This window comes from Salmo salar, chromosome ssa14 (genome assembly GCF_905237065.1).
Source record: "Salmo salar chromosome ssa14, Ssal_v3.1, whole genome shotgun sequence".
Classification (NCBI taxonomy): domain Eukaryota; kingdom Metazoa; phylum Chordata; class Actinopteri; order Salmoniformes; family Salmonidae; genus Salmo; species Salmo salar.
Window position 1 is genome coordinate 39,607,086 of NC_059455.1, and position 22,865 is coordinate 39,629,950.

Consider the following 22,865-nt stretch of genomic DNA (forward strand, 5'->3'; position numbering starts at 1 on the left):
GATGGTAGGAACTGTATATCTACCAGATGGTGATGATGTAATAGTTTTTGGTAGATGGTAGGAACTGTATATCTACCAGATGGTGATGATGTAATAGTTTTTGGTAGATGGTAGGAACTGTATATCTACCAGATGGTGATGATGTAATAGTTTTTGGTAGATGGTAGGAACTGTATATCTACCAGATGGTGATGATGTAATAGTTTTTGGTAGATGGTAGGAACTGTATATCTACCAGATGGTGATGATGTAATAGTTTTTGGTAGATGGTAGGAACTGTATATCTACCAGATGGTGATGATGTAATAGTTTTTGGTAGATGGTAGGAACTGTATATCTACCAGATGGTGATGATTTAAGGGGGAAGTCAGAAAGATGAGTGGGGTGGAGGGGATGGGGGAGGGGTTGGTAGGTAGTCTTTACCGGTATTCATGTTTCCATGGTTACCCTGAGGCTGTATCTCACGGCAACTGGACTGAGTGAATTACTGATACCTATGTGCAGAGCGATGAACCCTGACGCTTTGCGCGACAACACCGTCCACGACCCTTTTACATCCGATCAAAAAGAGAGGAAAGGACAGAGAGGGGGATAGAGATAGGCGACTGTAGGGGCAGATAGAGGAGAGAAAGAAAGCAGGGGGATAGGAACAGAGAGATGGCGAGACAAAAAGAGGGAGTGGGCTAGAGAAAGAGAGAGAGAGTGACTGGAGAGCAGGTTTGAGTGCAGATATGAGTGTGATGAAATTAACATACTGAAATTTGAATTAATTATCTGTCTAGCCAGCCAATTGTTAAATGTGTGTGTGTGCATGTTTGTGTGTATGTATGTATGTATGTATGTATGTATGTATGTATGTATGTATGTATGTATGTATGTATGTATGTATGTATGTATGTATGTATGTATGTATGTATGTATGTATGTATGTATGTATGTATGTATGTATGTATGTATGTGTGAGTCTGTGTGTGTGTGTGTGTGTGTGTGTGTGTGTGTGTGTGTGTGTGTGTGTGCGTGCGTGCCGTGCATGTCTGCAAATGTCTGTGTGACTCTACACGGTGGTGTTGTCACCTCTGCTGGAATGGGACTGGAGTTTTTCTTGGTTTCTGAAACCTGAGTGGTGTTATGCTGCTAATGAATCTCAGTCTGGTTAACTAACTGATGCCTCCCTGGAATCTCAGGTCCTCTCATTCGTCTTCTGCTCTCTCAATAGACCAGACTGCCAGAACATGTCCTTGTCACACTAACCCTTCCTCCTGTACTGCCAGAACATGTCCTTGTCACACTAGCCCTTCCTCCTGTACTGACAGAACATGTCCTTGTCACACTAGCCCTTCCTCCTTTACTGACAGAACATGTCCTTGTCACACTAGCCCTTCCTCCTGTACTGACAGAACATGTCCTTGTCACACTAACCCTTCCTCCTGTACTGACAGAACATGTCCTTGTCACACTAACCCTTCCTCCTGTACTGACAGAACATGTCCTTGTCACACTAGCCCTTCCTCCTGTACTGACAGAACATGTCCTTGTCACACTAACCCTTCCTCCTGTACTGACAGAACATGTCCTTGTCACACTAACCCTTCCTCCTGTACTGACAGAACGCTGAGGACCTTCCATAGAAATAGAATTACTAGAAGGGAAAATACCATTCAAGAGAAATGTTCTGTGGTGGGTGGACCGGCAGCCATATTAGATGTACCCATAGGAGTAAAATCTATTTCTGAGACTTCCTCTCCTTCTTTCTCTTTTTCCCTTCTTCCTTCAACTCATGACCCTGTCATTCTTCCTGTATCTCCTTTCTGTAGGTATGAGCGGGGCATCCTCCATAGTAAACATGCGTAGAGTCACCCACCCTACCATACGAGAGCCCCTGGCTGGCATCGCCCACCTCCCCTGTGTCTTCACCCACCAGCCCAGTGAGCTCAGCCCTTCCAGCCAGCCTCCCCACATCCAGTGGACCCGAACCTGGATACCGCAGGGTGGAGAGGGGGGTCCACAGGAGCAGACTGTTCTCTCAGCGAAGGGTAAATCATCTAACTTGAATTAAACCCTTTTTCTCTTTGGGGAGCGTAGGTCATTCACTAACTTCCTCCATGGGGTTCGGTGTTGAGCGGTTTTATCCACTTCCTTTAACCTTTTACTCCAGTGGGGTAAATCAGGTTCACACAGAGCGTTTTTTGGTAGTCTTATACAAATCTGCTTTGAAACAAGATTATACACCTCACACACATGGTTATGGGATTAGAAATGAAAGAAGACACCTGGACCATGTCAGATATAAAGTTGAAATGTATTACATTTTGAGTTTTCATCCTAATGTTACACTTTATATACATCACATAATACTGAAATCTTTCGGCGTTTAAAAAAAAAGAATGTTTATTAATTATGAACTTATTACAATGAATAACATTCCACCCATGAGGCCACTAGGTAATTTGACTGTGGGAAAAGGCTTTATTAAGGATGGTCCTGCTTCTTTTAGATTAAAGCTAGTGATTCAATGATATTAGTTTCAATCAACATGGACTTAAACATGCCATATTTGGCTGTTTGTCAGACGCTTCATTTGTTATGACAAAATGATTAAAGGGTTATTGTTTTGACAGTTGAAAAGGTCTATACACTTTCATAGAAATTGTTTTATTTTTCATTATTTTCCAAAGGTGATATGGTGAAGGTGAATAAGGCTTTCGCTGGCCAGGTCAGGTTGCTTGGATATGCTGCTAACAACCTAAATGCTACCATGGAGATCTCAGGCCTCCGTAGCAACGACACAGGCACCTACCACTGCCAGATTGTGGTTGTAGATGACTACGAGCGAGACATAGTGCCCCTTGTGGTCACAGGTGAGTGGTTTATAGCTGGTGTGATTCAGAAGGTGAGGTACCTTCTTTCCCCACACAATACAACACATCTTGATTGTTCTGAACAATTATAATAAGTATTGTCTGTGAATTCTTTTGTTTCTTTTGTAAATTACTACAACCTTGGAGTAGACTTTATCAATACTTCTGAAAATATTTATTTTGTGAAGATGTCTGTAAACTAAATTAATCCATCCTGTGGATTAAAAACCTATTTGTCCCTTTAAATGCTCGTTAATGACATCTGAGACACCGCAGTGGGAAATTGTGACCATTTACTTGACAACCTTTTACTATATCAGGGCAGATTCTTGGGGGTCTTAAACAAATCTACTTTGAAAAAAGTCTACACCTCACACACATGGTTATGGGCTTAAAAAAGAAGACACCTGTACCATGTCAGATATAGAGTTGAAATGTATTACATTTGGAGTTTGCCTCCCAATATTACACTCTGCTTCTGTTTGTATTTTCATTATGGGTTCATATTAACAGGCTAATAGTCCGTAACACTGTAATTAAGTGCATGGATTGAATACCAATGACAACTGGCCTGTGGCTGTGACTGCTCTTCCATGAAATGCAGCTAAAAACACACAGCTGGTTTCCGATTGATCTGTTCTAAATAAACCTATTGGCTTGTCAAACAGTCTATTTTTATAATCATCTAAAAGTAGGGCTATATCATGAACATCAGATGTAGTAATGTTTATATAAACATACCGTACAAAAGTTTGGAGTCTCTTAGAAATGTCCCTGTTTTTGAAAGAAAAGCACATTTTTTGTCCATTAAAATAACATGCAAATTGATCAGAAATACAGTATAGACATTGTTAATGTTGTAAATGACTATTGTAGTTTGAAACGGCAGATTTTTTAAATGGAATATCTTCATAGGCGTACAGAGGCCCATTATCAGCAACCATCACTCCTGTGTTCCAATGGCACGTTGTGTTAGCTAATCCAAGTTTATAATTTTAAGAGGCTGATTGATCATTAGAAAACCATTTTGCAATTATGTTAGCACAGCTGAAAACTGTTGTCCTGATTAAAGAAGCAATACAACAGGCCTTCTTTAGACTAGTTGAGTATCTGGAGCGTCAGCATTTGTAGGTTCGATTACAGGCTCAAAATGGCCAGAAACAAAGCACTTTCTTCTGAACCTCATCAGTCTATTCTTGTTCTGAGAAATGAAGGCTTATCCATGCGAGAAACTGCCAAGAAACTGAAGATGTCGTACAACGCTGTGTACTACTCCCTTCACAGAACAGCGCAAACTGGCTCTAACCAGAACAGAAAGAGAAGCGGGAGGCCCCGGTGCACAACTGAGCAAGAGGACAAGTACATTAGAGTATCAAGTTTGAGAAACAGACACCTCACAAGTCCTCAACAGGTAGCTTCATAAAATAGTACCCGCAAAACACCAGTCTCAACGTCATCAGTGAAGAGGCGACTCCGGGATGCTGGCCTTCTAGGCAGAGTTCCTCTGTCCAGTGTCTGTGTTCTTTTGCCCATCTTAATCTTTTCTTTCTATTGGCCAGTCTGAGATAAACTCAGTGCCTGTTTGCTTGACATCATGGGAAAATCAAAAGAAATCAGCCAAGACCTCAGAAAAAACATTGTAGACCTCCACAAGTCTGGTTCATCCTTGGAAGCAATTTCCAACCACCTGAAGGTACCACGTTCATCTGTACAAACAATAGTACGCAAGTATAAACACCATGGGACCACGCAGCGTCATACCGCCCAGGAAGGAGACGCGTTCTGTCTCCTAGAGTTGAATGTACTTTGGTGCGAAAAGTGCAACTCAATCCCGGAACAACAGCAAAGGACCTTGTGAAGATGCTGGAGGAAACAGGTACAAAAGTATCTATATCCACAGTAAAACGAGTCCTATATCGTCATAACCTGAAAGGCCGCTCAGCAAGGAAGAAGCCACTGCTCCAAAACCGGCATAAAAAAGCCAGACTACGGTTTGCAACTGCACATGGGGACAAAGATTGTACTTTTTGGAGAAATGTCCTCTGGTCTGATGAAACAAAAATAGAACTGTTTGGCCATAATGACCATCGTTATGTTTGGAGGAAAAAGGGGGAGGCTTGCAAGCCGAAGTACACCATCCCAACCGTGAGGCACGGGGGTGGCAGCATCACGTTGTGGGGGTGCCTTGCTGCAGGAAGGACTGGTGCACTTCACAAAATAGATGGCATCATGAGGTAGGAAAATTATGTGGATATATTGAAGCAACATCTCAAGACATCAGTCAGGAAGTTAAAGCTTGGTCGCAAATGGGTCTTCCAAATGGACAATGACCCCAAGCATACTTCCAAAGTTGTGGCAAAATGGCTTAAGGACAACAAAGTCAAGGTATTGGAGTGGCCATCACAAAGCCCTGACCTCAACCCTATATAAAATTTGTGGGCAGAACTGAAAAGGCGTGTGTGAGCAAGGAGGCCTACAAACCTGACTCAGTTACACCAGCTCTGTTAGGAGGAATGGGTCAAAATTCACCCAACTTATTGTGGGAAGCTTGTGGAAGGCTACCCGAAACATTTGACCCAAGTTAAACAATTTAAAGGCAATGCTGCAAAATACTAATTGAGTGTATGTAAACTTCTGACCCACTGGGAATGTGATGAAAAAAATAAAAGCTGAAATAAATCATTCTCTCTACTATTATTCTGACATTTCACATTCTTAAAATAAAGTAGTGATCCTAACTGACCTAAGACAGGGAATTTTTACTAGGATTAAATGTCAGGAATTGTGAAAAACTGAGTTTAAATGTATTTGGCTAAGGTGTATGTAAACTTCTGACTTCCACTGTATATACTGCATCTGATGTGCATGATATAGCCCTACTTTTAAAAAATATATAATAGTATGTACTATTGCATCATTGTCCTTACTGAAGTGTCCTGTTAAATGTTACTACTCATTGAGTATTATTATTTTTCCTAGTGTTATTATTATTATTATATATCTGCGTCATCATTGATTTGATATGTGTCTATGTGTTTCCTTTGGCAATGTATGTGGTAACCCTTTCCATGCTGATAAATTTGAATTTGTTAGTGCAGAGGAATGATCATAAGTGAGAACACATCTCCTGCTTAGAAAATACTCCACATACTGTAACATTGTGGCTACATTCCAATGTTGATATTAGCATCTCATTTAGTGTCTTACACTGCCACATGGAGAGTAACATTTCATTGGGTGACCTTCATGAGTGAATTAACATCCTAATGATTTAATTGCTTGTACAAGCTCCCATCTGTTTGGCTGAGACAAGGACACACTTGGCATCGCAACACAAACCTGTGTGTGGCTGTTTCATACAGGAACGCTGCTAAAACAGCCCCATGTGAATAGTGTACTTGTTTATTTTTTGTGAATACAGTTACTGTATGTGTGTGTCCGGGTGGTGTTGATCAAGAAAGAAAATAGAATGGGGAGGGGTTGAGAGATAAAGAGAGAGATAAAGAGAGAGAGCGAAAGAGAGAGAGCGAGCAAGAGAGAGATAGAGAGATTGAGAAATAGCAAGCAAGAGAGAGAGAGAGAAAGAGAGGGAGAGAGAGAGAGACAGAGAGACAGACAGAGAGAGACTTCACAATGGTGAATCACTTAAACAATACAGAAATACACTACGGAAAAAGAAGGAATAAAGCACTTCTCCAATCTTTTTGGCTCTATAACAAAGAACATACTGCAAAAACATATACATGATCAAATATGAATCTTAGAATCAACTATGAAAGACTAACAGAACCCACTGGATTCTCCAATTACATTGAATGAACTACAGGACGAAATACAAACCCTCCAACCCAAAAAGGCCTGTGGGGTTGATGGTATCCTAAATGAAATGATGAAATATACAGACCTCAAATTCCAATTAGCTATACTTAAACTCTTTAACATCATCCTCAGCTCTGGTATATTACCCAATATTTGGAACCAAGGACTGATCACCCCAATGGACAAAATTAGAGAGAAATTTGACCCCAATAACTACCGTGAGATATGTGTCAACACTTTTGTATATCATCTATTTCACTTGCTTTGGCAATGTTAACGTATGTTTCCCCTGCCAATAAAGCCCCTTGAATTGAATTGAGAGGCAGAGAGAGAGAGGCAGAGAGAGAGAGGCAGAGAGAGAGAGGGAGAGAGAGAGAGGCAGAGAGAGAGAGAGAGAGGCAGAGAGAGAGAGGCAGAGAGAGAAGCATAGAGAGAGAGAGAGGCAGAAAAAGAGAGGCAGAGAGAGAGACAGATAGAGAAAGGCGAGAGAGAGAGAATGTGTCTGTCTGTCACCTCACCTCGGTGTCTCTCTCCTCAGGTGTGGTATTCCATTACTGGTCTCCTAGCGACCGTTACGCCCTCTCATTTGATGACGCTAAGTGGGCCTGTCAGGAGAACTCCGCCCTCATCGCCACGCCCAACCAGCTGTGGGCAGCGTTCCATGACGGTTACTCCAACTGTGCTGCCGGATGGCTCTCCGACCAGACTGTCCGGTGAGGACACACACACACACACACACACACTTTTTAAAATACTCAGACTACATTCTGTTTGGAGGACAACCATTGTTTGATAGTTTTAACATTGGGGTGCAGGCTAGTTTCCTCTGGCTCTGATCCTAATAATACTATCTCCATAGCTATCCTATCCAGTCACCAGAGCTTGGTTGCTATGGACACCAGGAATACTCATCTGGTGTGAGGAATTATGGGAAAAGAGACGCTAATGAGCTGTTCGATGTCTACTGTTTCAGCAGGGAACTGGAGGGTAAGACACACACACACACAAACACACACACACACACACATGCACACACACATGCACACACAGATACACACAAACATCTCACTTCCACTTCTGATCGCAGGGCTGGACTACCAAATCTATGCCTCGGGGCTCCTACCTTCAGTGGTCTCCCCTCCATCCGGATTATTATACTTTTTGGGGCGGGGACGGGGCGAGGACAGGGGGTTTGCCATGAGATTGAGAAAATGAATTGCTAATTTACAGTTTTTTACAATCACTTTGGCACTAATTTCAGAACCTTGTGGTCATTTTTCTAGACACAAAACTCAAAATGGTCATCACTTGTAACACAGGCTGTCCAATGTTCAAAACATTGCATTGTGTATTCATATCTTTAAAGAAACCTTGCACTTGCAGAATCATTGGTTCAAATAACTAATTTATCATGAAATACCATAGGAACATTAGTTTAGATCACCCACACACAAGATACCGATAGTTTCACTGTGTAGTTGTTCGTACAATCATTAAATATTGGTGTACAAAATATGTGATACATGTTTAATTATGGTACTACATGTAAATACATCACTGTAAATGGACTAGTAAAAATAATTTGCTACACAAAAAAAAATACAGTAAAACGTCAACTGCACTGTAAAAGGACTAGTAGAGAGAATACTACAGGCACAGTGGAGTAATTGATCAAAATCTGACATTTTAAGAAATAATATAAAATCACAACATAAGTTTCTTTGAATCAAAGCAAAAATAATTAACGTCAACTGCAGTGTTCCTCACCTGGCTTACTGTAAGAACCAGAACAAAGAATTGATTACTGTACTTCTATATTTCCATCAACCCTGTCTTGTGGATTTGGCCACAGGTTCTTATCCACATCACAGTGGATATTTTCATTAGCCAAACATCTGGGGAATAATCTTCGGGCATGGTGAATCCAGGCCTGACACTGGTCTGCTGTGTTGTCATTGCATGGTGAATCCAGGCCTGACACTGGTCTGCCGTGTTGTCATTGCATGGTGAATCCAGGCCTGACACTGGTCTGCCGTGTTGTCATTGCATGGTGAATCCAGGCCTGACACTGGTCTGCTGTGTTGTCATTGCATGGTGAATCCAGGCCTGACACTGGTCTGCTGTGTTGTCATTGCATGGTGAATCCAGGCCTGACACTGGTCTGCTGTGTTGTCATTGCATGGTGAATCCAGGCCTGACACTGGTCTGCTGTGTTGTCATTGCATGGTGAATCCAGGCCTGACACTGGTCTGCCGTGATGTCATTGCATGGTGAATCCAGGCCTGACACTGGTCTGCCGTGTTGTCATTGCATGGTGAATCCAGGCCTGACACTGGTCTGCTGTGTTGTCATTGCATGGTGAATCCAGGCCTGACACTGGTCTGCTGTGTTGTTATTGCATGGTGAATCCAGGCCTGACACTGGTCTGCTGTGTTGTCATTGCATGGTGAATCCAGGCTGACACTGGTCTGCTGTGATGTCATTGCATGGTGAATCCAGGCTGACACTGGTCTGCTGTGTTGTCATTGCATGGTGAATCCAGGCCTGACACTGGTCTGCCGTGATGTCATTGCATGGTGAATCCATGGCCTGGAGAAAGGTGGCTTGTTCGTGAAGGTGCCTATCATATACCTCATACCTCCATGTGGAGAAAAATTCCTCAATCGGGTTAAGGAAAGGAGCGTATGGGGGTAAGTACAGGGTGGTAAATTGTGGATGGGCCTGAAACCATGCTTGCACCATTTGAGCATGGTGGAACCTGACATTATCCCACACAATGACATAGGTCACGTCATCAGACCTGATTTAGCTCATCAAGGAAGGTTACAAGGAGAGCTGCATTATATGATCCAATACAAGGTCTGCGTCCCACCACACCATCTTCCGATATAGCCACACACATGGTGATGTTGGACCCACGTTGTCCAGGTACTTGGACGGTTGCCCGCTGGCCAATGAAATTCCGACCTCTCCTCGTTGTCTTGGCCAGGTTGAAGCTTGCCGCGCTCAGAAAGAGGAATTTGTGATGGTTTTTATCAGCATCCATCTCCATCACCCTCTAAAAATACATTTTGGAAAGAGATTTACTGATTACAATGATGTAGAATTTTTCACAACAGGCATTTTGAAACTGAACATACCTGAACATACTCAGTCCTCAGTTGCTTCACTCTGTCTGCATTTCTTTCTAAAGGCACACGGTATAGCTGTTTTAGAGACACCTGGTGCCTTTTCAGCATGCGTGGAATAGTCAGCAAACTTATGGCTTCCACATTGTTGAACATGTCGTCATTGTCCAAGATGTGTTGTCGAATTTCTGTAAGGCGAATATCATTTCTGGCCCGAACCAAATTGACCACAGCCCGCTCTTGCTGGTCAGTCAGAATTTTGCCTCTGCCTCCCCTATTTGGCCTAGTCTCAATTCTGCAGGGAAAATTACAATAAGAACACATTTAGTCACATCACCTACTCTGTGGTACACATTGGCATGCAGTATACAGTCATTTGACAATTGAGAGTAGCCTAATGTTTAGTGCATGCTGAAGATTTACCGGTTCTCATTGAGGAAAGTTCTGATGATTGAGGCCACGGTTGATCTTCTGAGGTTTGGTTGAATCATTGTAGCTGCCTCAGTCATTGTCATGCCATGATTTACCACATGGTCTACAACTATTGCTCGGATTTCATTGGACACTCTTTGCTGTTGCTGCCGCTGTCTTGGTCCATGGCCTTGTCCTCTACCACGTTTCCCCACACCTCTCAAACGAGGCCCACGACCACCTCTCAGAAGGGGTGCTTGTCCCCTGCTATTCCTTTGACCACAAAAGCAATTACAAGGGCCTGCATACATACACTTTATTAGGTACACCTGCGTGTTAACGCAAATAGGCTGCTCCTTCGAACAGCAAATAATGTGCCTGCCTGCAACTCAATATATAGAGTATATAGAGTAGAGAGATTTAGTTGTTGTTGTTCTACCAAACATTAGAACAGGCAAGATGAATAATCTAAGCAACTTTGACCGTGGTATGATTGTTCGTGCCACGCATGGTGGTTCCAGCATCTCAGAAACAGCTGCCCTCCTGGGATTTTTACGCACTACAGTCTCTAGAGTTTACAGAGAATGGTGCGATAAACAAAACACATTCAGTGAGAGGCAGTTCAGTGGGCAAAAACACCTTATTAATGAGAGAGGTCAAAGGAGAATGTCCAGACTCATTCAAGCTAACAGAAAGGCCACAAATGCTCAAATAACAGTCGTTTAAAACAGTGGTGTGCAGGCTGCTGTGGAGGCAAAAGGGGGTCCTACCCAGTACTAGATAGGTGTACCTAATAGAGTGGTGAGAGTACAATAATGTCAAATCTGAAAACATGGTCTGGAAAAGTGGTACATGGGACCATAGAAACAGTGTCTTATAAAGAATGATGATGAAATATTACATCCATAGATAATGTAGTCCAATTGGTTGATGTTCCATGGTAATTGGTGTCAATGGATCTCATTATCCTGAACCTTTCATGATCTAAACATGGAATATTGTTTGTCAGTTTCCATAAAACTATGCATTAAGAGCAATGCAACAGTTACTATCATTTTGAGCAGTTGAATCAATTGATAGTTAGATCATTGTAATGAAATGAATAGACAGTCATCTCAGATGTGTGAAGTGCATTTTGAAATGGTAGTACTTTTATGTTAAGTTGTGTCATTTTGAACAGGTGATTTTAGTTCAATGAACAAATGATCTGAGCTATATGTGTATTGTATCCAAGCAATTGGAAAAAGTGTTGAGTTTTGAAAAATGTTGATTCATTTTGATCATCGGTTGTGAGTTTTGTGTCTAGAGTTTTGAAAAATGACATCAAGGTTCTGAAATTAGTGCCAAAGTGATTGTAAAAAACTGTAAAGTAGCACTCCAGTCTCCTTTTCACCTAATTTAACACCTGATTTACTTAACCATCATCTCAATAGGTGGTCCAGGTCAGTCATGACAAAGCACAAGTGAGGGGTGGCTTTTCCTCTTTTGTTCTCAATAGGCTGATGACATCACAACTTCCCATCAGACCAACTCCATCTGACCAACTCCATCAGACCAACACCATCAGACCAACACCATCAGACCAACTCCATCAGACCAACACCATCTGACCAACTCCATCAGACCAACACCATCAGACCAACACCATCAGACCAACACCATCAGACCAACACCATCAGACCAACACCATCTGACCAACACCATCTGACCAACTCCATCAGACCAACACCATCAGACCAACACCATCAGACCAACTCCATCAGACCAACACCATCAGACCAACACCATCAGACCAACTCCATCTGACCAACTCCATCAGACCAACTCCATCAGACCAACACCACCAACACCATCAGACCAACACCATCAGACCAACACCATCAGACCAACTCCATCAGACCAACTCCATCTGACCAACACCATCAGACCAACTCCATCAGACCAACACCATCAGACCAACACCATCAGACCAACTCCATCAGACCAACACCATCAGACCAACACCATCAGACCAACACCATCAGACCAACACCATCAGACCAACACCATCAGACCAACACCATCAGACCAACTCCATCAGACCAACACCATCAGACCAACTCCATCTGACCAACACCATCAGACCAACACCATCAGACCAACACCATCAGACCAACACCATCAGACCAACTCCATCTGACCAACACCATCAGACCAACACCATCAGACCAAACGACCAACACCATCAGACCAACACCATCAGACCAACACCATCAGACCAACACCATCAGACCAACACCATCAGACCAACACCATCAGACCAACACCATCAGACCAACTCCATCTGACCAACACCATCAGACCAACACCATCTGACCAACACCATCTGACCAACACCATCAGACCAACACCATCAGACCAACTCCATCTGACCAACACCATCTGACCAACTCCATCTGACCAACACCATCTGACCAACACCATCAGACCAACACCATCAGACCAACACCATCAGACCAACTCCATCAGACCAACACCATCAGACCAACACCATCAGACCAACTCCATCTGACCAACTCTTTGAATGTCTTTCTCCTTGAAGTTTGCAGTTGTGTCTAAAGAACACTATTTTGTTCAAAACATGTTTTTCTATCCTTTAGTGTGTGTATTTTGCTGTATTTTTACTTGGGATATACACTTTTTAACAGGAACATTTCAACAATCACTGTAGGATATCTTTACAGTGAATTTCCTGCAATTCTACACATTTTGCCATGGGGCAGACAGATATATGTGCAGTTGTATAGCTAATCTCAAGCTATTCTATACATTTTGCCATGAGTCTGAGAGAACATCAACTGATGTGTTCATATGCTATCTGGGGGAGGGCCCCGACCTCAAGGGGGCCTTCAACCGCCGTGTTCATGATGCTATCCTCTGTGGGGGGGGGACTTCCAGGGGGTCCACAACTGACATGTTCATATGTTATCAGGGCACGTGCCCTCCATGCCAGTTCGGTAATCTCTCTATCTCTCTCTCTCTCTATCTCTCTCTCTCTCTCTCTCTCTCTCTCTCTCTCTCTCTCTGTCTCTCTGTCTCTCTCTGTCCAGGTGAGGTATTTCATTCCTGGGTCCCAGGGCGTCTGTCTCTGTCCTCTGCCTCAGAACGCTGCGTCTCCCTGGGGGGACAGTTAGCCACGGTGGGACAGCTCTACCTGGCCTGGAGGACAGGGCTGGACGTCTGTGCTCCAGGCTGGCTCTCTGACGGCAGTGTCCGCTACCCTATCACCCAGCCCAGGCAGGGCTGTGGAGGGGACCAGCCAGGGGTCCGGACCGTTGTACCCAACACCAATGGAACCACAACCAGCAGCGTATCAGCCAATGCTACGGACGCCATACCACTCTATGACGCCTATTGCTACAGAGGTGAGAATGAAGTCCAGATCTGGATTCCAAGTGATCAAGGTGTAGCTATGATGACCGGACCATCTCTACTGAATCACCTTGTCAAATCAAATCAAATCAAATTGTGTTTGTCACATGTGCAGAATACAACATGTGTAAACCTTACAGTGAAATGCTTACTTAAGAGCCCCTAACCAACAATTCAAGTTATAAAAAAATATGGATATGAATAAGAAATAATAGTAACAAGTAATTGAAGAGCAGCAGTAAAATAACAATAGCGAGACTATATACAGGGGGTACCGGTACAGAGTCAATGTGCGGGGGGCACCGCTTAGTTGAGGTAATATGTACATGTAGGTAGAGTTATTAAAGTGACTATGCATAGATGATAACAACAAAGAGTAGCAGCAGTGTAAAAGTGTTTGGGGGAGGGGTCAATGTAAATAGTCTGGGTAGCCATTTGATTAGGTGTTCGGCAGGTAGCCTAGTGGTTAGAGCGTTGGGCTAGTAACTGAAAGGTTGCTAGATTGAATCCCAGAGCTGACAAGGTAAAAATCAGTCGTTCTGCCCCTGAACAAGGCAGTTAACCCACTGTTCCTAGGCTGTCATTGTAAATAAGAATTTGTTCTTAACTGGCTTCCCTAGTTACATAAAGGTACAATTTTAAAAAATTATGGCTTGGGGGTAGAAGCTGTTTAGAAGCCTCTTGGACCTAGACTTGGCGCTCCGGTACCGCTTGCCGTGCGGTAGCAGAGAGAACAGTCTATGACTAGGGTGGCTCGAGTCTTTGAATTTTTTTGTGCCTTCCTCTGACACCGCCTGGTATAGAGGTCCTGGATGGCAGGAAGCTTGGCCCCAGTGATGTACTGGGCCGTTCGCACTACCCTCTGTAGTGCCTTCAGGTCGGAGGCCGAGCAGTCCTATTTTTCTTGTAGTCCACAATCATCTCCTTTGTCTTGATCACATTGAGGGAGAGGGTGTTGTCCTGGCACCATACGGCCAGGTCTTCGACCTTCTCTCTATAGGCTGTCTCGTCGTTGTCAGTGATCGGGCCTACTACTGTTGTGTCATCGGCAAACTTAATGATGGTGTTGGAGTCGTGCCTGGCTGTGCAGTCATGAGTGAACAGGGAGTACAGGAGGGGGACACGCACCCCTGTGTTGAGGATCAGCGTGGCGGATGTGATGTTACCTACCTTTACCACCTGGCCCGTCAGGAAGTCCAGGATCCAGTTGCAGAGGGAGGTGTTTAGTCCCAGGGTCCTTAGCTTATTGATGAGCTTTGAGGGCACTATGGGGTTGAACGCTGAGCTATTCAGTGAATAGCATTCTCACATAGGTGTTCCTTTTGTCCAGGTGGGAAAGGGCAGAGTGGAGTGCAATAGAGATTTCATCATCTGTGGATCTGTTGGGGCGGTATGTAAATTGGAGTGGGTCTAGGGTTTCTGGGATAATGGTGTTGATGAGAGCCATGACCAGCCTTTCGAAGCACTTCATGGCTACAGATGTGAATGCTACAGGTCGGTAGTTGTTTAGGCAGGTTACCTTAGTGTTCTTGGGCACAGGCACTATGGTGGTCTACTTGAAACATGTTGGTTTACAAACTTGGGCAGGAAGAGGTTGAAAATGTCAGTGAAGATACTTGCCAGTTGGTCAGTGCATGCTCGCAGTACACATCCTGGTAATCCGTCTGGCCCTGCGGCCTTGTGAATGTTGATCTGTTTAAAGGTCTTACTCACATCGGCTGCGGAGAGCGTGGTCACACAGTCTTCCAGAACAGCTGGTGCTCTCATGCATGTTTCAGTGTTATTTGTCTCGAAGCAAGCATAGAAGTAGTTTAGCTCATGTCATTCAAATTGATTTCTTGTGAAGTAACCATGACTACACTTTTGCCCACCATGACATGCGTTTTCATGGACGTAACGATAGCAACATGGGTTTTGTTCTTGATGATGTAAAAGGCACAGTGCAGTCAAAAACATGCTTTTCCTGTGTTTTATATGTATTTCGACACTTTGTGTAAATTATGATAATGCCCTTTTAGTTTAACAGCTGTTTAAAAAGACCTCCTGAAATTTCAGCCTGTTTTGGTGGGATGGAGTTTTTGCCTGTAACTGCCTGGTGACATCACCAGGCAGTTAATTAGTTAATGAATTAGTTAATAGACATTTGACTGCATTGTTATGAGCTAGCAACATAAGCATTTCACTGCACCGCTATAACACCTGCTAAACTGTGTACGTGACCAATAAACTCTCTTTCTTCTGATTTGAAGAAAGAGAGTTCCAAAACTCTCTGCCAATAACAGCTAGTTTTCAGTTTTCCCCTCCCCACTCAGCCCACTCCCAGACAGTCCTAGCAAAATTCTTGCTGGAAAAATTGCCCTTTGCTAAGAAGCTATTTTTTTGTTTCTTTTTGACCATTTTAATTGAAAACTATCACAGTAAGATACTTAGTTATATCCCAGAAATGATTTGATATTAAGATAAAAATGGCTGCATTGGGCCTTTAACCTGTCTCGTTTTTAGAAGGGTACTGCTGGATATACTTCTAGGAAGTGAAAGAGGGCTTTAGTGAGAGAAGGAGGAGAGAGATTATTCCTTATTAGACATGAATTTATTGTAAATACTGTCTGTACATTCTTGGTCATTGTTCATTCATAGGCTTTTAGCTTCTCCTGTGCATGCATACTTTACAATTCCTTATGGTCTCATCGTATGTTTACTGGCATGTGATTTAACTTGGACATCTGTCTGCTTTCTCCTTGAGCTAAAGCATGAGGAATGTGTTTCCATTATTTAGTTTGAAGCTGGACTGAATTAATCATTCAGAATGAAGCTGCACTAAATGAATCATTCAGAATGAAGCTGCACTAAATAAATCATTCAGATTGAAGCTGAGCTAAATGAATCATTCAGAATGAAGCTACACTAAATAAATCATTCAGATTGAAGCTGAGCTAAATGAATCATTCAGAATGAAGCTACACAAAATAAATCATTCAGATTGAAGCTGAACTAAATGAATCATTCAGAATGAAGCGGAACTAAAGGAATCATTCAGATTGAAACTGCACTGAATTAATCATTCAGAATGAAGCTGAACTAAATTAATCATTCAGAATGAAGCTGCACTAAATGTATCATTCAGATTGAAACTGCACTAAATGAATCATTCAGATTGAAACTGCACTGAATTAATCATTCAGAATGAAGCTGAACTAAATGAATCATTCAGAATGAAGCTGCACTGAATTAATCATTCAGAATGAAGCTGGACTGAATTAGTCATTCATTGACTCTCATTGTGCCTCACAGGGAACGTGAAGAAGCCAGGCCCCATCTCTAGGATCTACACATCTTTGTGGAAGCCTTGGAGCCAGCTGGCCGGCTCCAGCCACTCGGACAACCTGGGAACAGACAGTCCTGCCCTGGCTACTGAGACCACCAGCAGCACACCGACCACTGGTGGGTTTGGAGATGAATGGATAGATTCATGTTTTTCTGTTCTATTTTTCTATTCTATTCTGATTCTATCAATAATCCTCCTCTCTCTCCCGTAGTCACAGAGAGCCGTAACCTTTCACCATCTGATGACCTCACACCTTCAAACTGGACCGGATTGGTTGATCTGGAGGAAGAGGCCCACTCTTGTAAGAAACATTATTTGCAACTTAAATAACACCCTATTACTGTAACCATATAGATCACTACTTTTGACCAAAGTTACTGGTTGTTTTGGTTGTTTATTGTTACTGTAATTCAGCATGTTTGTCTTCTCAGCCACAGATCCCTGGTCCTCAGAGTCCTCTGAGGGGTATGTCACCCTGCAGCTGAGCCCAGGAGAGAGCTCACTAGCCTGGGGAGACCTGGGAGACATGGACCCTGACTCTGGAGCTTTCCTCAGACCTCCAGCTACACCCAGCCCCAACTCAAGTACTACCACTCAGGAAGAACTATCACCCTCGACCCCAGCTCACAGAAAGGTTGGTCAGTTTTACCACATCCGTTTATTACAAGTATTGAATCATCAAGTACTTTGGCATATTGGCACGTTTTTGGCCCTAGTATTGTTTACTGTACAGTATATTCATTGTATTGGGTGTATGGTGGCCTTTGTCTAAAGGTGATGGCCAAGATAGTGAAGTCCATGTGGAAGCCGTGGAACTACCTGGCAGAAGGTACCCCAGGAACAGACAGTCCAGAGGGGGAGAGAAAGGGAAGTGCAGCAGGGACTCTGACAGACAGTGTGGCTGTACCCACCGGCTCTCCTGCTCCAGGTTAGTGCTTATTTCTTTATTTTGGTTGGGATACTGAGATTTACAGCTACAGAGTAATGTATCATCATTTAGATTTTTTGCAAAAGACTAAAGATCTTTTATCCAAAGCAACTTACAGTCACACGTGTATACATTTTACATACGGGTGGGCCAGGGAATTGAACCCACTATCCTGATGTTGCAAGAGCCACACTCTACCAACTGAGCTACAGAGGAACACAGTGAACATGAGAGAGAAAGAGAGAGTGTGTTTGTGAGTGGGTGTGAATGTTTGTCTGGGTTAAAAACTGTCTGGGTGGTAATTCAATAAGGACGGCCTTTTCAGTAGTCTAGGCTTCATTAATACAGATATGTTCTCTGGCCCCTTTCAACCCACAGGCATAAATGTTTAACAGAGAAGGGAACCTTAGACATTGATTTTCTGCATTATTTCATTATTCTAATAAAGGGTTTCTTTCCAGCTCCTGTGGTCGGTATCTCTCTCTCTCTCTCTCTCTCTCTCTCTCTCTCTCTCTCTCTCTCTCTCTCTCTCTCTCTCTCTCTCTCTCTCTCTCTCTCTCTCACTCGCTCTTGCTCTCTCACTCGCTCTCTCTTTCAATTTAATTCAAAGTGTTTTATTGGCATGTGAAACATATGTGTACATTGCCAAAGCAAGTGAAATAGATACTAAACAATAAAAAAAATGAACAGTAAACATTACACTCACAAACGTTCCAAAAGTGAATAGTTATGCACGCTCAAGTTTTCTGTTTTTGTCTTATTTCTTGTTTGTTTCACAATAAAACATATTTTGCATCTTCAAAGTGGTAGCCATGTTGTGTTAATCAAATGATACAAACCCCCCAAAAACTATTTTAATTTTAGGTTGTAAGGCAACAAATTAGGAAAAATGCCAAGGGGGGGTGAATACTTTCACAAGCCACTGTATGTGTCTCTAATATGGTCATACATTTGGCAGGATGTTAGGAAGTGCAGCTCAATTTCCACCTCATTTTGTGGGCAGTGTGCACAGAGCCCGTCTTCTCTTGAGAGCCAGGTCTGCCTACGGCGGCCTTTCTCAATAGCATGCTATGCTCACTGAGACTTTACAAAGTCAAATCTTTCCTTAAGTTTGGATCAGTCACAGTGGTCAGGTATTCGGCTATTGTGTACTCTCTGTTTAGGGCCAAATAGCATTCTAGTTTGCGCTGTTTTTTGTTAATTCTTTCCAATTTGTCAAGTAATTATCTTTTTGTTTTCTCATGATTTGATTGGGTCTAATTGTGTTGTTGTCCTGGGGCTCTGTGGGGAGTGTTTGTGTTTGTGAACAGAGCCCCAGGACCAGCTTGCTTAGGGGGCTCTTCTCCAGGTTCATCTCTCTGTAGGTGATGGCTTTGTTATGGAAGGTTTGGGAATCACTTCCTTTTAGGTGGTTGTAGAATTTAACGGCTCTTTTCTGGATTTTGATAATTAGCGGGTGTCGGCCTAACTCTGCTCTGCATGCATTATTTGGCGCTTTACGTTGTATACGAAGGATATTTTTGCAAAATTCTGCATGCAGTCTCAATTTGGTGTTTGTCTCATGTTGTGAAATCTTGGTTGGTGAGCGGACCCCAGACCTTACAACCAGAAAGGGCAATGGGTTCTATAACTAATTAAAGTATTTTTTGCCAGATCCTAATTGGTATGTTACATTTTGTGTTCCTTTTGATGCCATAGAATTCACTTCTTTCCTTGTCTCTCAGCTTGTTCACAGCTTTGTGGAAGTTACCTGTGGCGCTGATGTTTAAGCTGAGGTTTATATCGTTTTTTTGTGTGCTCTAGGGCAACTGTGTCTAGATGGAATTTGAATTTCTGGTCCTGGCAACTGGACCATTTTTGGAACACCATTATTTTTGTCTTACTGACATTTACTGTCAGTGCTCGTCTTGCAGAGTCTGTGCAAAATATCTAGGTGCTGCTGTGGGGCCTCCTTGTTTTGGGACAGAAGCACCAGATCATCAGCAAATAGTAGACATTTGACTTCAGATTCTAGTAGGGTGAGGCCGGGTGCTGCAGACTGTTCTAGTGCCCTTGCCAATTCGTTGATATTTATGTTGAAGAGGGTGGGGCTTAAGCTGCATCCCTGTCTCACCTCATGGCCATGTGGATAGAAAGGTGTGTGTTTTTTGCCAATTTTAACCTCACACTTGTTGTTTGTGTATTTTATAATGTCCCCCAACCCCACTTTCCATACATTTTTATAGCAGACCCTCATGCCAAATTGAGTCAAAAGCTTTTTTGAAATCTGTCTTACGGTAATTTGGTAAAAAGCCAATTTGACATTTGCTCAGTTACATTGTTATCGCTGAGGAAATGTATGAGTCTGCTGTTAATGATAATGCAGAGGATTTACCCAAGGTTGCTGTTGACTTATATCCCAAAGTAGTTATTGGAGTCAAATCTGTCCCCAATTTTGTGGATTGGGGTGATCAGTCCTTGGTTACAAATATTGGGGAAGATGCCAGAGTGGGTTAAATGGGTTAGATTCTATGGATTCTTACATTACATTGAGCTGATTTCTGACGTGCTGTTCCTTCTTTTTCTGTAGTGTATTTCTGTATTGTTTTCGCGATTCACCATACTGAAGGCGTAGGCTCAGGTTTTCTGGGTCTCCATGTTTTTGGTTGGATAGGTTTCTCAATTTCTGTCTTAGGTTTTTGCATTCTTCATCAAACCATTTGTCATTGTTGTTAATTTTCTTAGGTTGTCTGCTTGACATTTTTTTATTTGATAGGGAAGCTGAGAGGTCAAATATACTGTTTAGGTTTTCTACTGCCAAGTTTACACCTTCACTATTATAGTAAAACATTTTGTCCAGGAAGTTGTCTAAAAGGGATTGAATTTGTTGTTGCCTCATTGTTTTATGGTAGCTTTCTCCACTGCTTTCCTTCCATCTATAGTATTTGTTAATATTATTCAGTTCCTTTGGCTTTGATGCCTCATGATTGAGGATGGCTCTGCTCAAGTAGACTGGGATTTTGCTGTGATCTGATAGGGGTGTAGGTGGGCTGACTGTGAACTCTCTGAGAGACTCTGGGTTGAGGTCAGTGATAAGTAGTCTACAGTACTACTGCCAAGAGATGAGTTATAGGTGTACCTACTGTAGGAGTCCCCGCTAAATCTACCATTGTCTATATACATGCCCAGCGTGTGACAGAGCTGCAGGAGTTGTGACCCATTTTTGTTGGTTATGTTGTCATAGTTGTGTCTAGAGGCGTATATGGCGGAGGGATTGCTGTCACCTCCAGGTAGGTGTTTGTCCCCCTGTGTGCTGAGGGTGTCAGGCTCTTGTCCAGTTCTGGCATTTAGGTCACCACAGACTATTACATGTCCCTGGGCCTGGAAATTGTTGATTTCCCCCTCCAGGATGGAGAAGCTGTCTTCATTAAAGTATGGGAATTCTAGTGGAGGGATATAGGTAGCACACAGGAGGACATTTTTCTCTGTTCAAATAATTTCCTTTTGAATTTCAAGCCAAATGTACAATGTTCCTTTGGTGGATGGGACTACCAGCTCTCTGTAACCTAGAGGGAAACCAGTGGGTCCATCTCCTCTATACCACCCACCTGTCAGTTTGGTGGATGGGACTACCAGCTCTCTGAAACCTAGAGGGTAACCAGTGGGTCCATCTCCTCTATACCACCCACCTGTCAGTTTGGTGGATGGGACCACCAGCTCTCTGTAACCTAGAGGGTAACCAGTGGGTCCATCTCCTCTATACCACCCACCTGTCAGTTTGGTGGATGGGACTACCAGCTCTCTGTAACCTAGAGGGAAACCAGTGGGTCCATCTCCTCTATACCACCCACCTGTCAGTTTGGTGGATGGGACTACCAGCTCTCTGAAACCTAGAGGGTAACCAGTGGGTCCATCTCTTCTATGCCACCCACCTGTCAGTTTGGTGGATGGGACCACCAGCTCTCTGTAACCCAGAGGGCAACCAGTGGGTCCATCTCCTCTATACCACCCACCTGTCAGTTTGGTGGATGGGACTACCAGCTCTCTGTAACCTAGAGGGTAACCAGTGGGTCCATCTCCTCTATACCACCCACCTGTCAGTTTGGTGGATGGGACCACCAGCTCTCTGTAACCTAGAGGGCAACCAGTGGGTCCATCTCCTCTATACCACCCACCTGTCAGTTTGGTGGATGGGACTACCAGCTCTCTGTAACCTAGAGGGTAACCAGTGGGTCCATCTCCTCTATACCACCCACCTGTCAGTTTGGTGGATGGGACTACCAGCTCTCTGTAACCTAGAGGGTAACCAGTGGGTCCATCTCCTCTATACCACCCACCTGTCAGTTTGGTGGATGGGACTACCAGCTCTCTGTAACCTAGAGGGTAACCAGTGGGTCCATCTCCTCTATACCACCCACCTGTCAGTTTGGTGGATGGGACTACCAGCTCTCTGTAACCTAGAGGGCAACCAGTGGGTCCATCTCCTCTATACCACCCACCTGTCAGTTTGGTGGATGGGACTACCAGCTCTCTGTAACCTAGAGGGCAACCAGTGGGTCCATCTCCTCTATACCACCCACCTGTCAGTTTGGTGGATGGGACCACCAGCTCTCTGTAACCTAGAGGGCAACCAGTGGGTCCATCTCCTCTATACCACCCACCTGTCAGTTTGGTGGATGGGACCACCAGCTCTCTGTAACCTAGAGGGCAACCACTGGGTCCATCTCCTCTATACCACCCACCTGTCAGTTTGGTGGATGGGACTACCAGCTCTCTGTAACCTAGAGGGTAACCAGTGGATCCATCTCCTCTATACCGTGTTTCTTGTAGGATGACAATGTCTGTATTTCTAAGTTATTTGGTGAGGTCCAGGTTCATGCTCTTTAGGCCAAAAGCAGATGACCTCAGGCCTTGGATATTCCAGGATGAGATAGTTAAGGCTTTGTGTTCCATAAAGTGTCCAACGTTGTTAGTCGTGTGGTTTGGCCTCAGACCAGTAAGTGTGA

At 43.5% G+C, this 22,865-nt stretch overlaps 1 protein-coding gene across 2 annotated transcripts in view; it reads left to right on the forward strand.

The window, feature by feature from the left end:
- LOC106569686 (neurocan core protein) overlaps nt 1-22,865 on the forward strand; it is a 127,811-nt gene that overhangs the window by 70,588 nt on the left and 34,358 nt on the right. For both annotated transcript variants that reach the window (XM_014141247.2, XM_045694358.1), the window contains 9 exons: nt 1,815-2,033; nt 2,676-2,858; nt 7,216-7,390; nt 7,537-7,664; nt 13,306-13,620; nt 16,919-17,068; nt 17,164-17,253; nt 17,384-17,586; nt 17,727-17,880. In XM_014141247.2, coding sequence (XP_013996722.2) covers nt 1,815-2,033; nt 2,676-2,858; nt 7,216-7,390; nt 7,537-7,664; nt 13,306-13,620; nt 16,919-17,068; nt 17,164-17,253; nt 17,384-17,586; nt 17,727-17,880 — 1,617 coding nt within the window. The remainder of the gene's footprint in view (nt 1-1,814; nt 2,034-2,675; nt 2,859-7,215; nt 7,391-7,536; nt 7,665-13,305; nt 13,621-16,918; nt 17,069-17,163; nt 17,254-17,383; nt 17,587-17,726; nt 17,881-22,865) is intronic.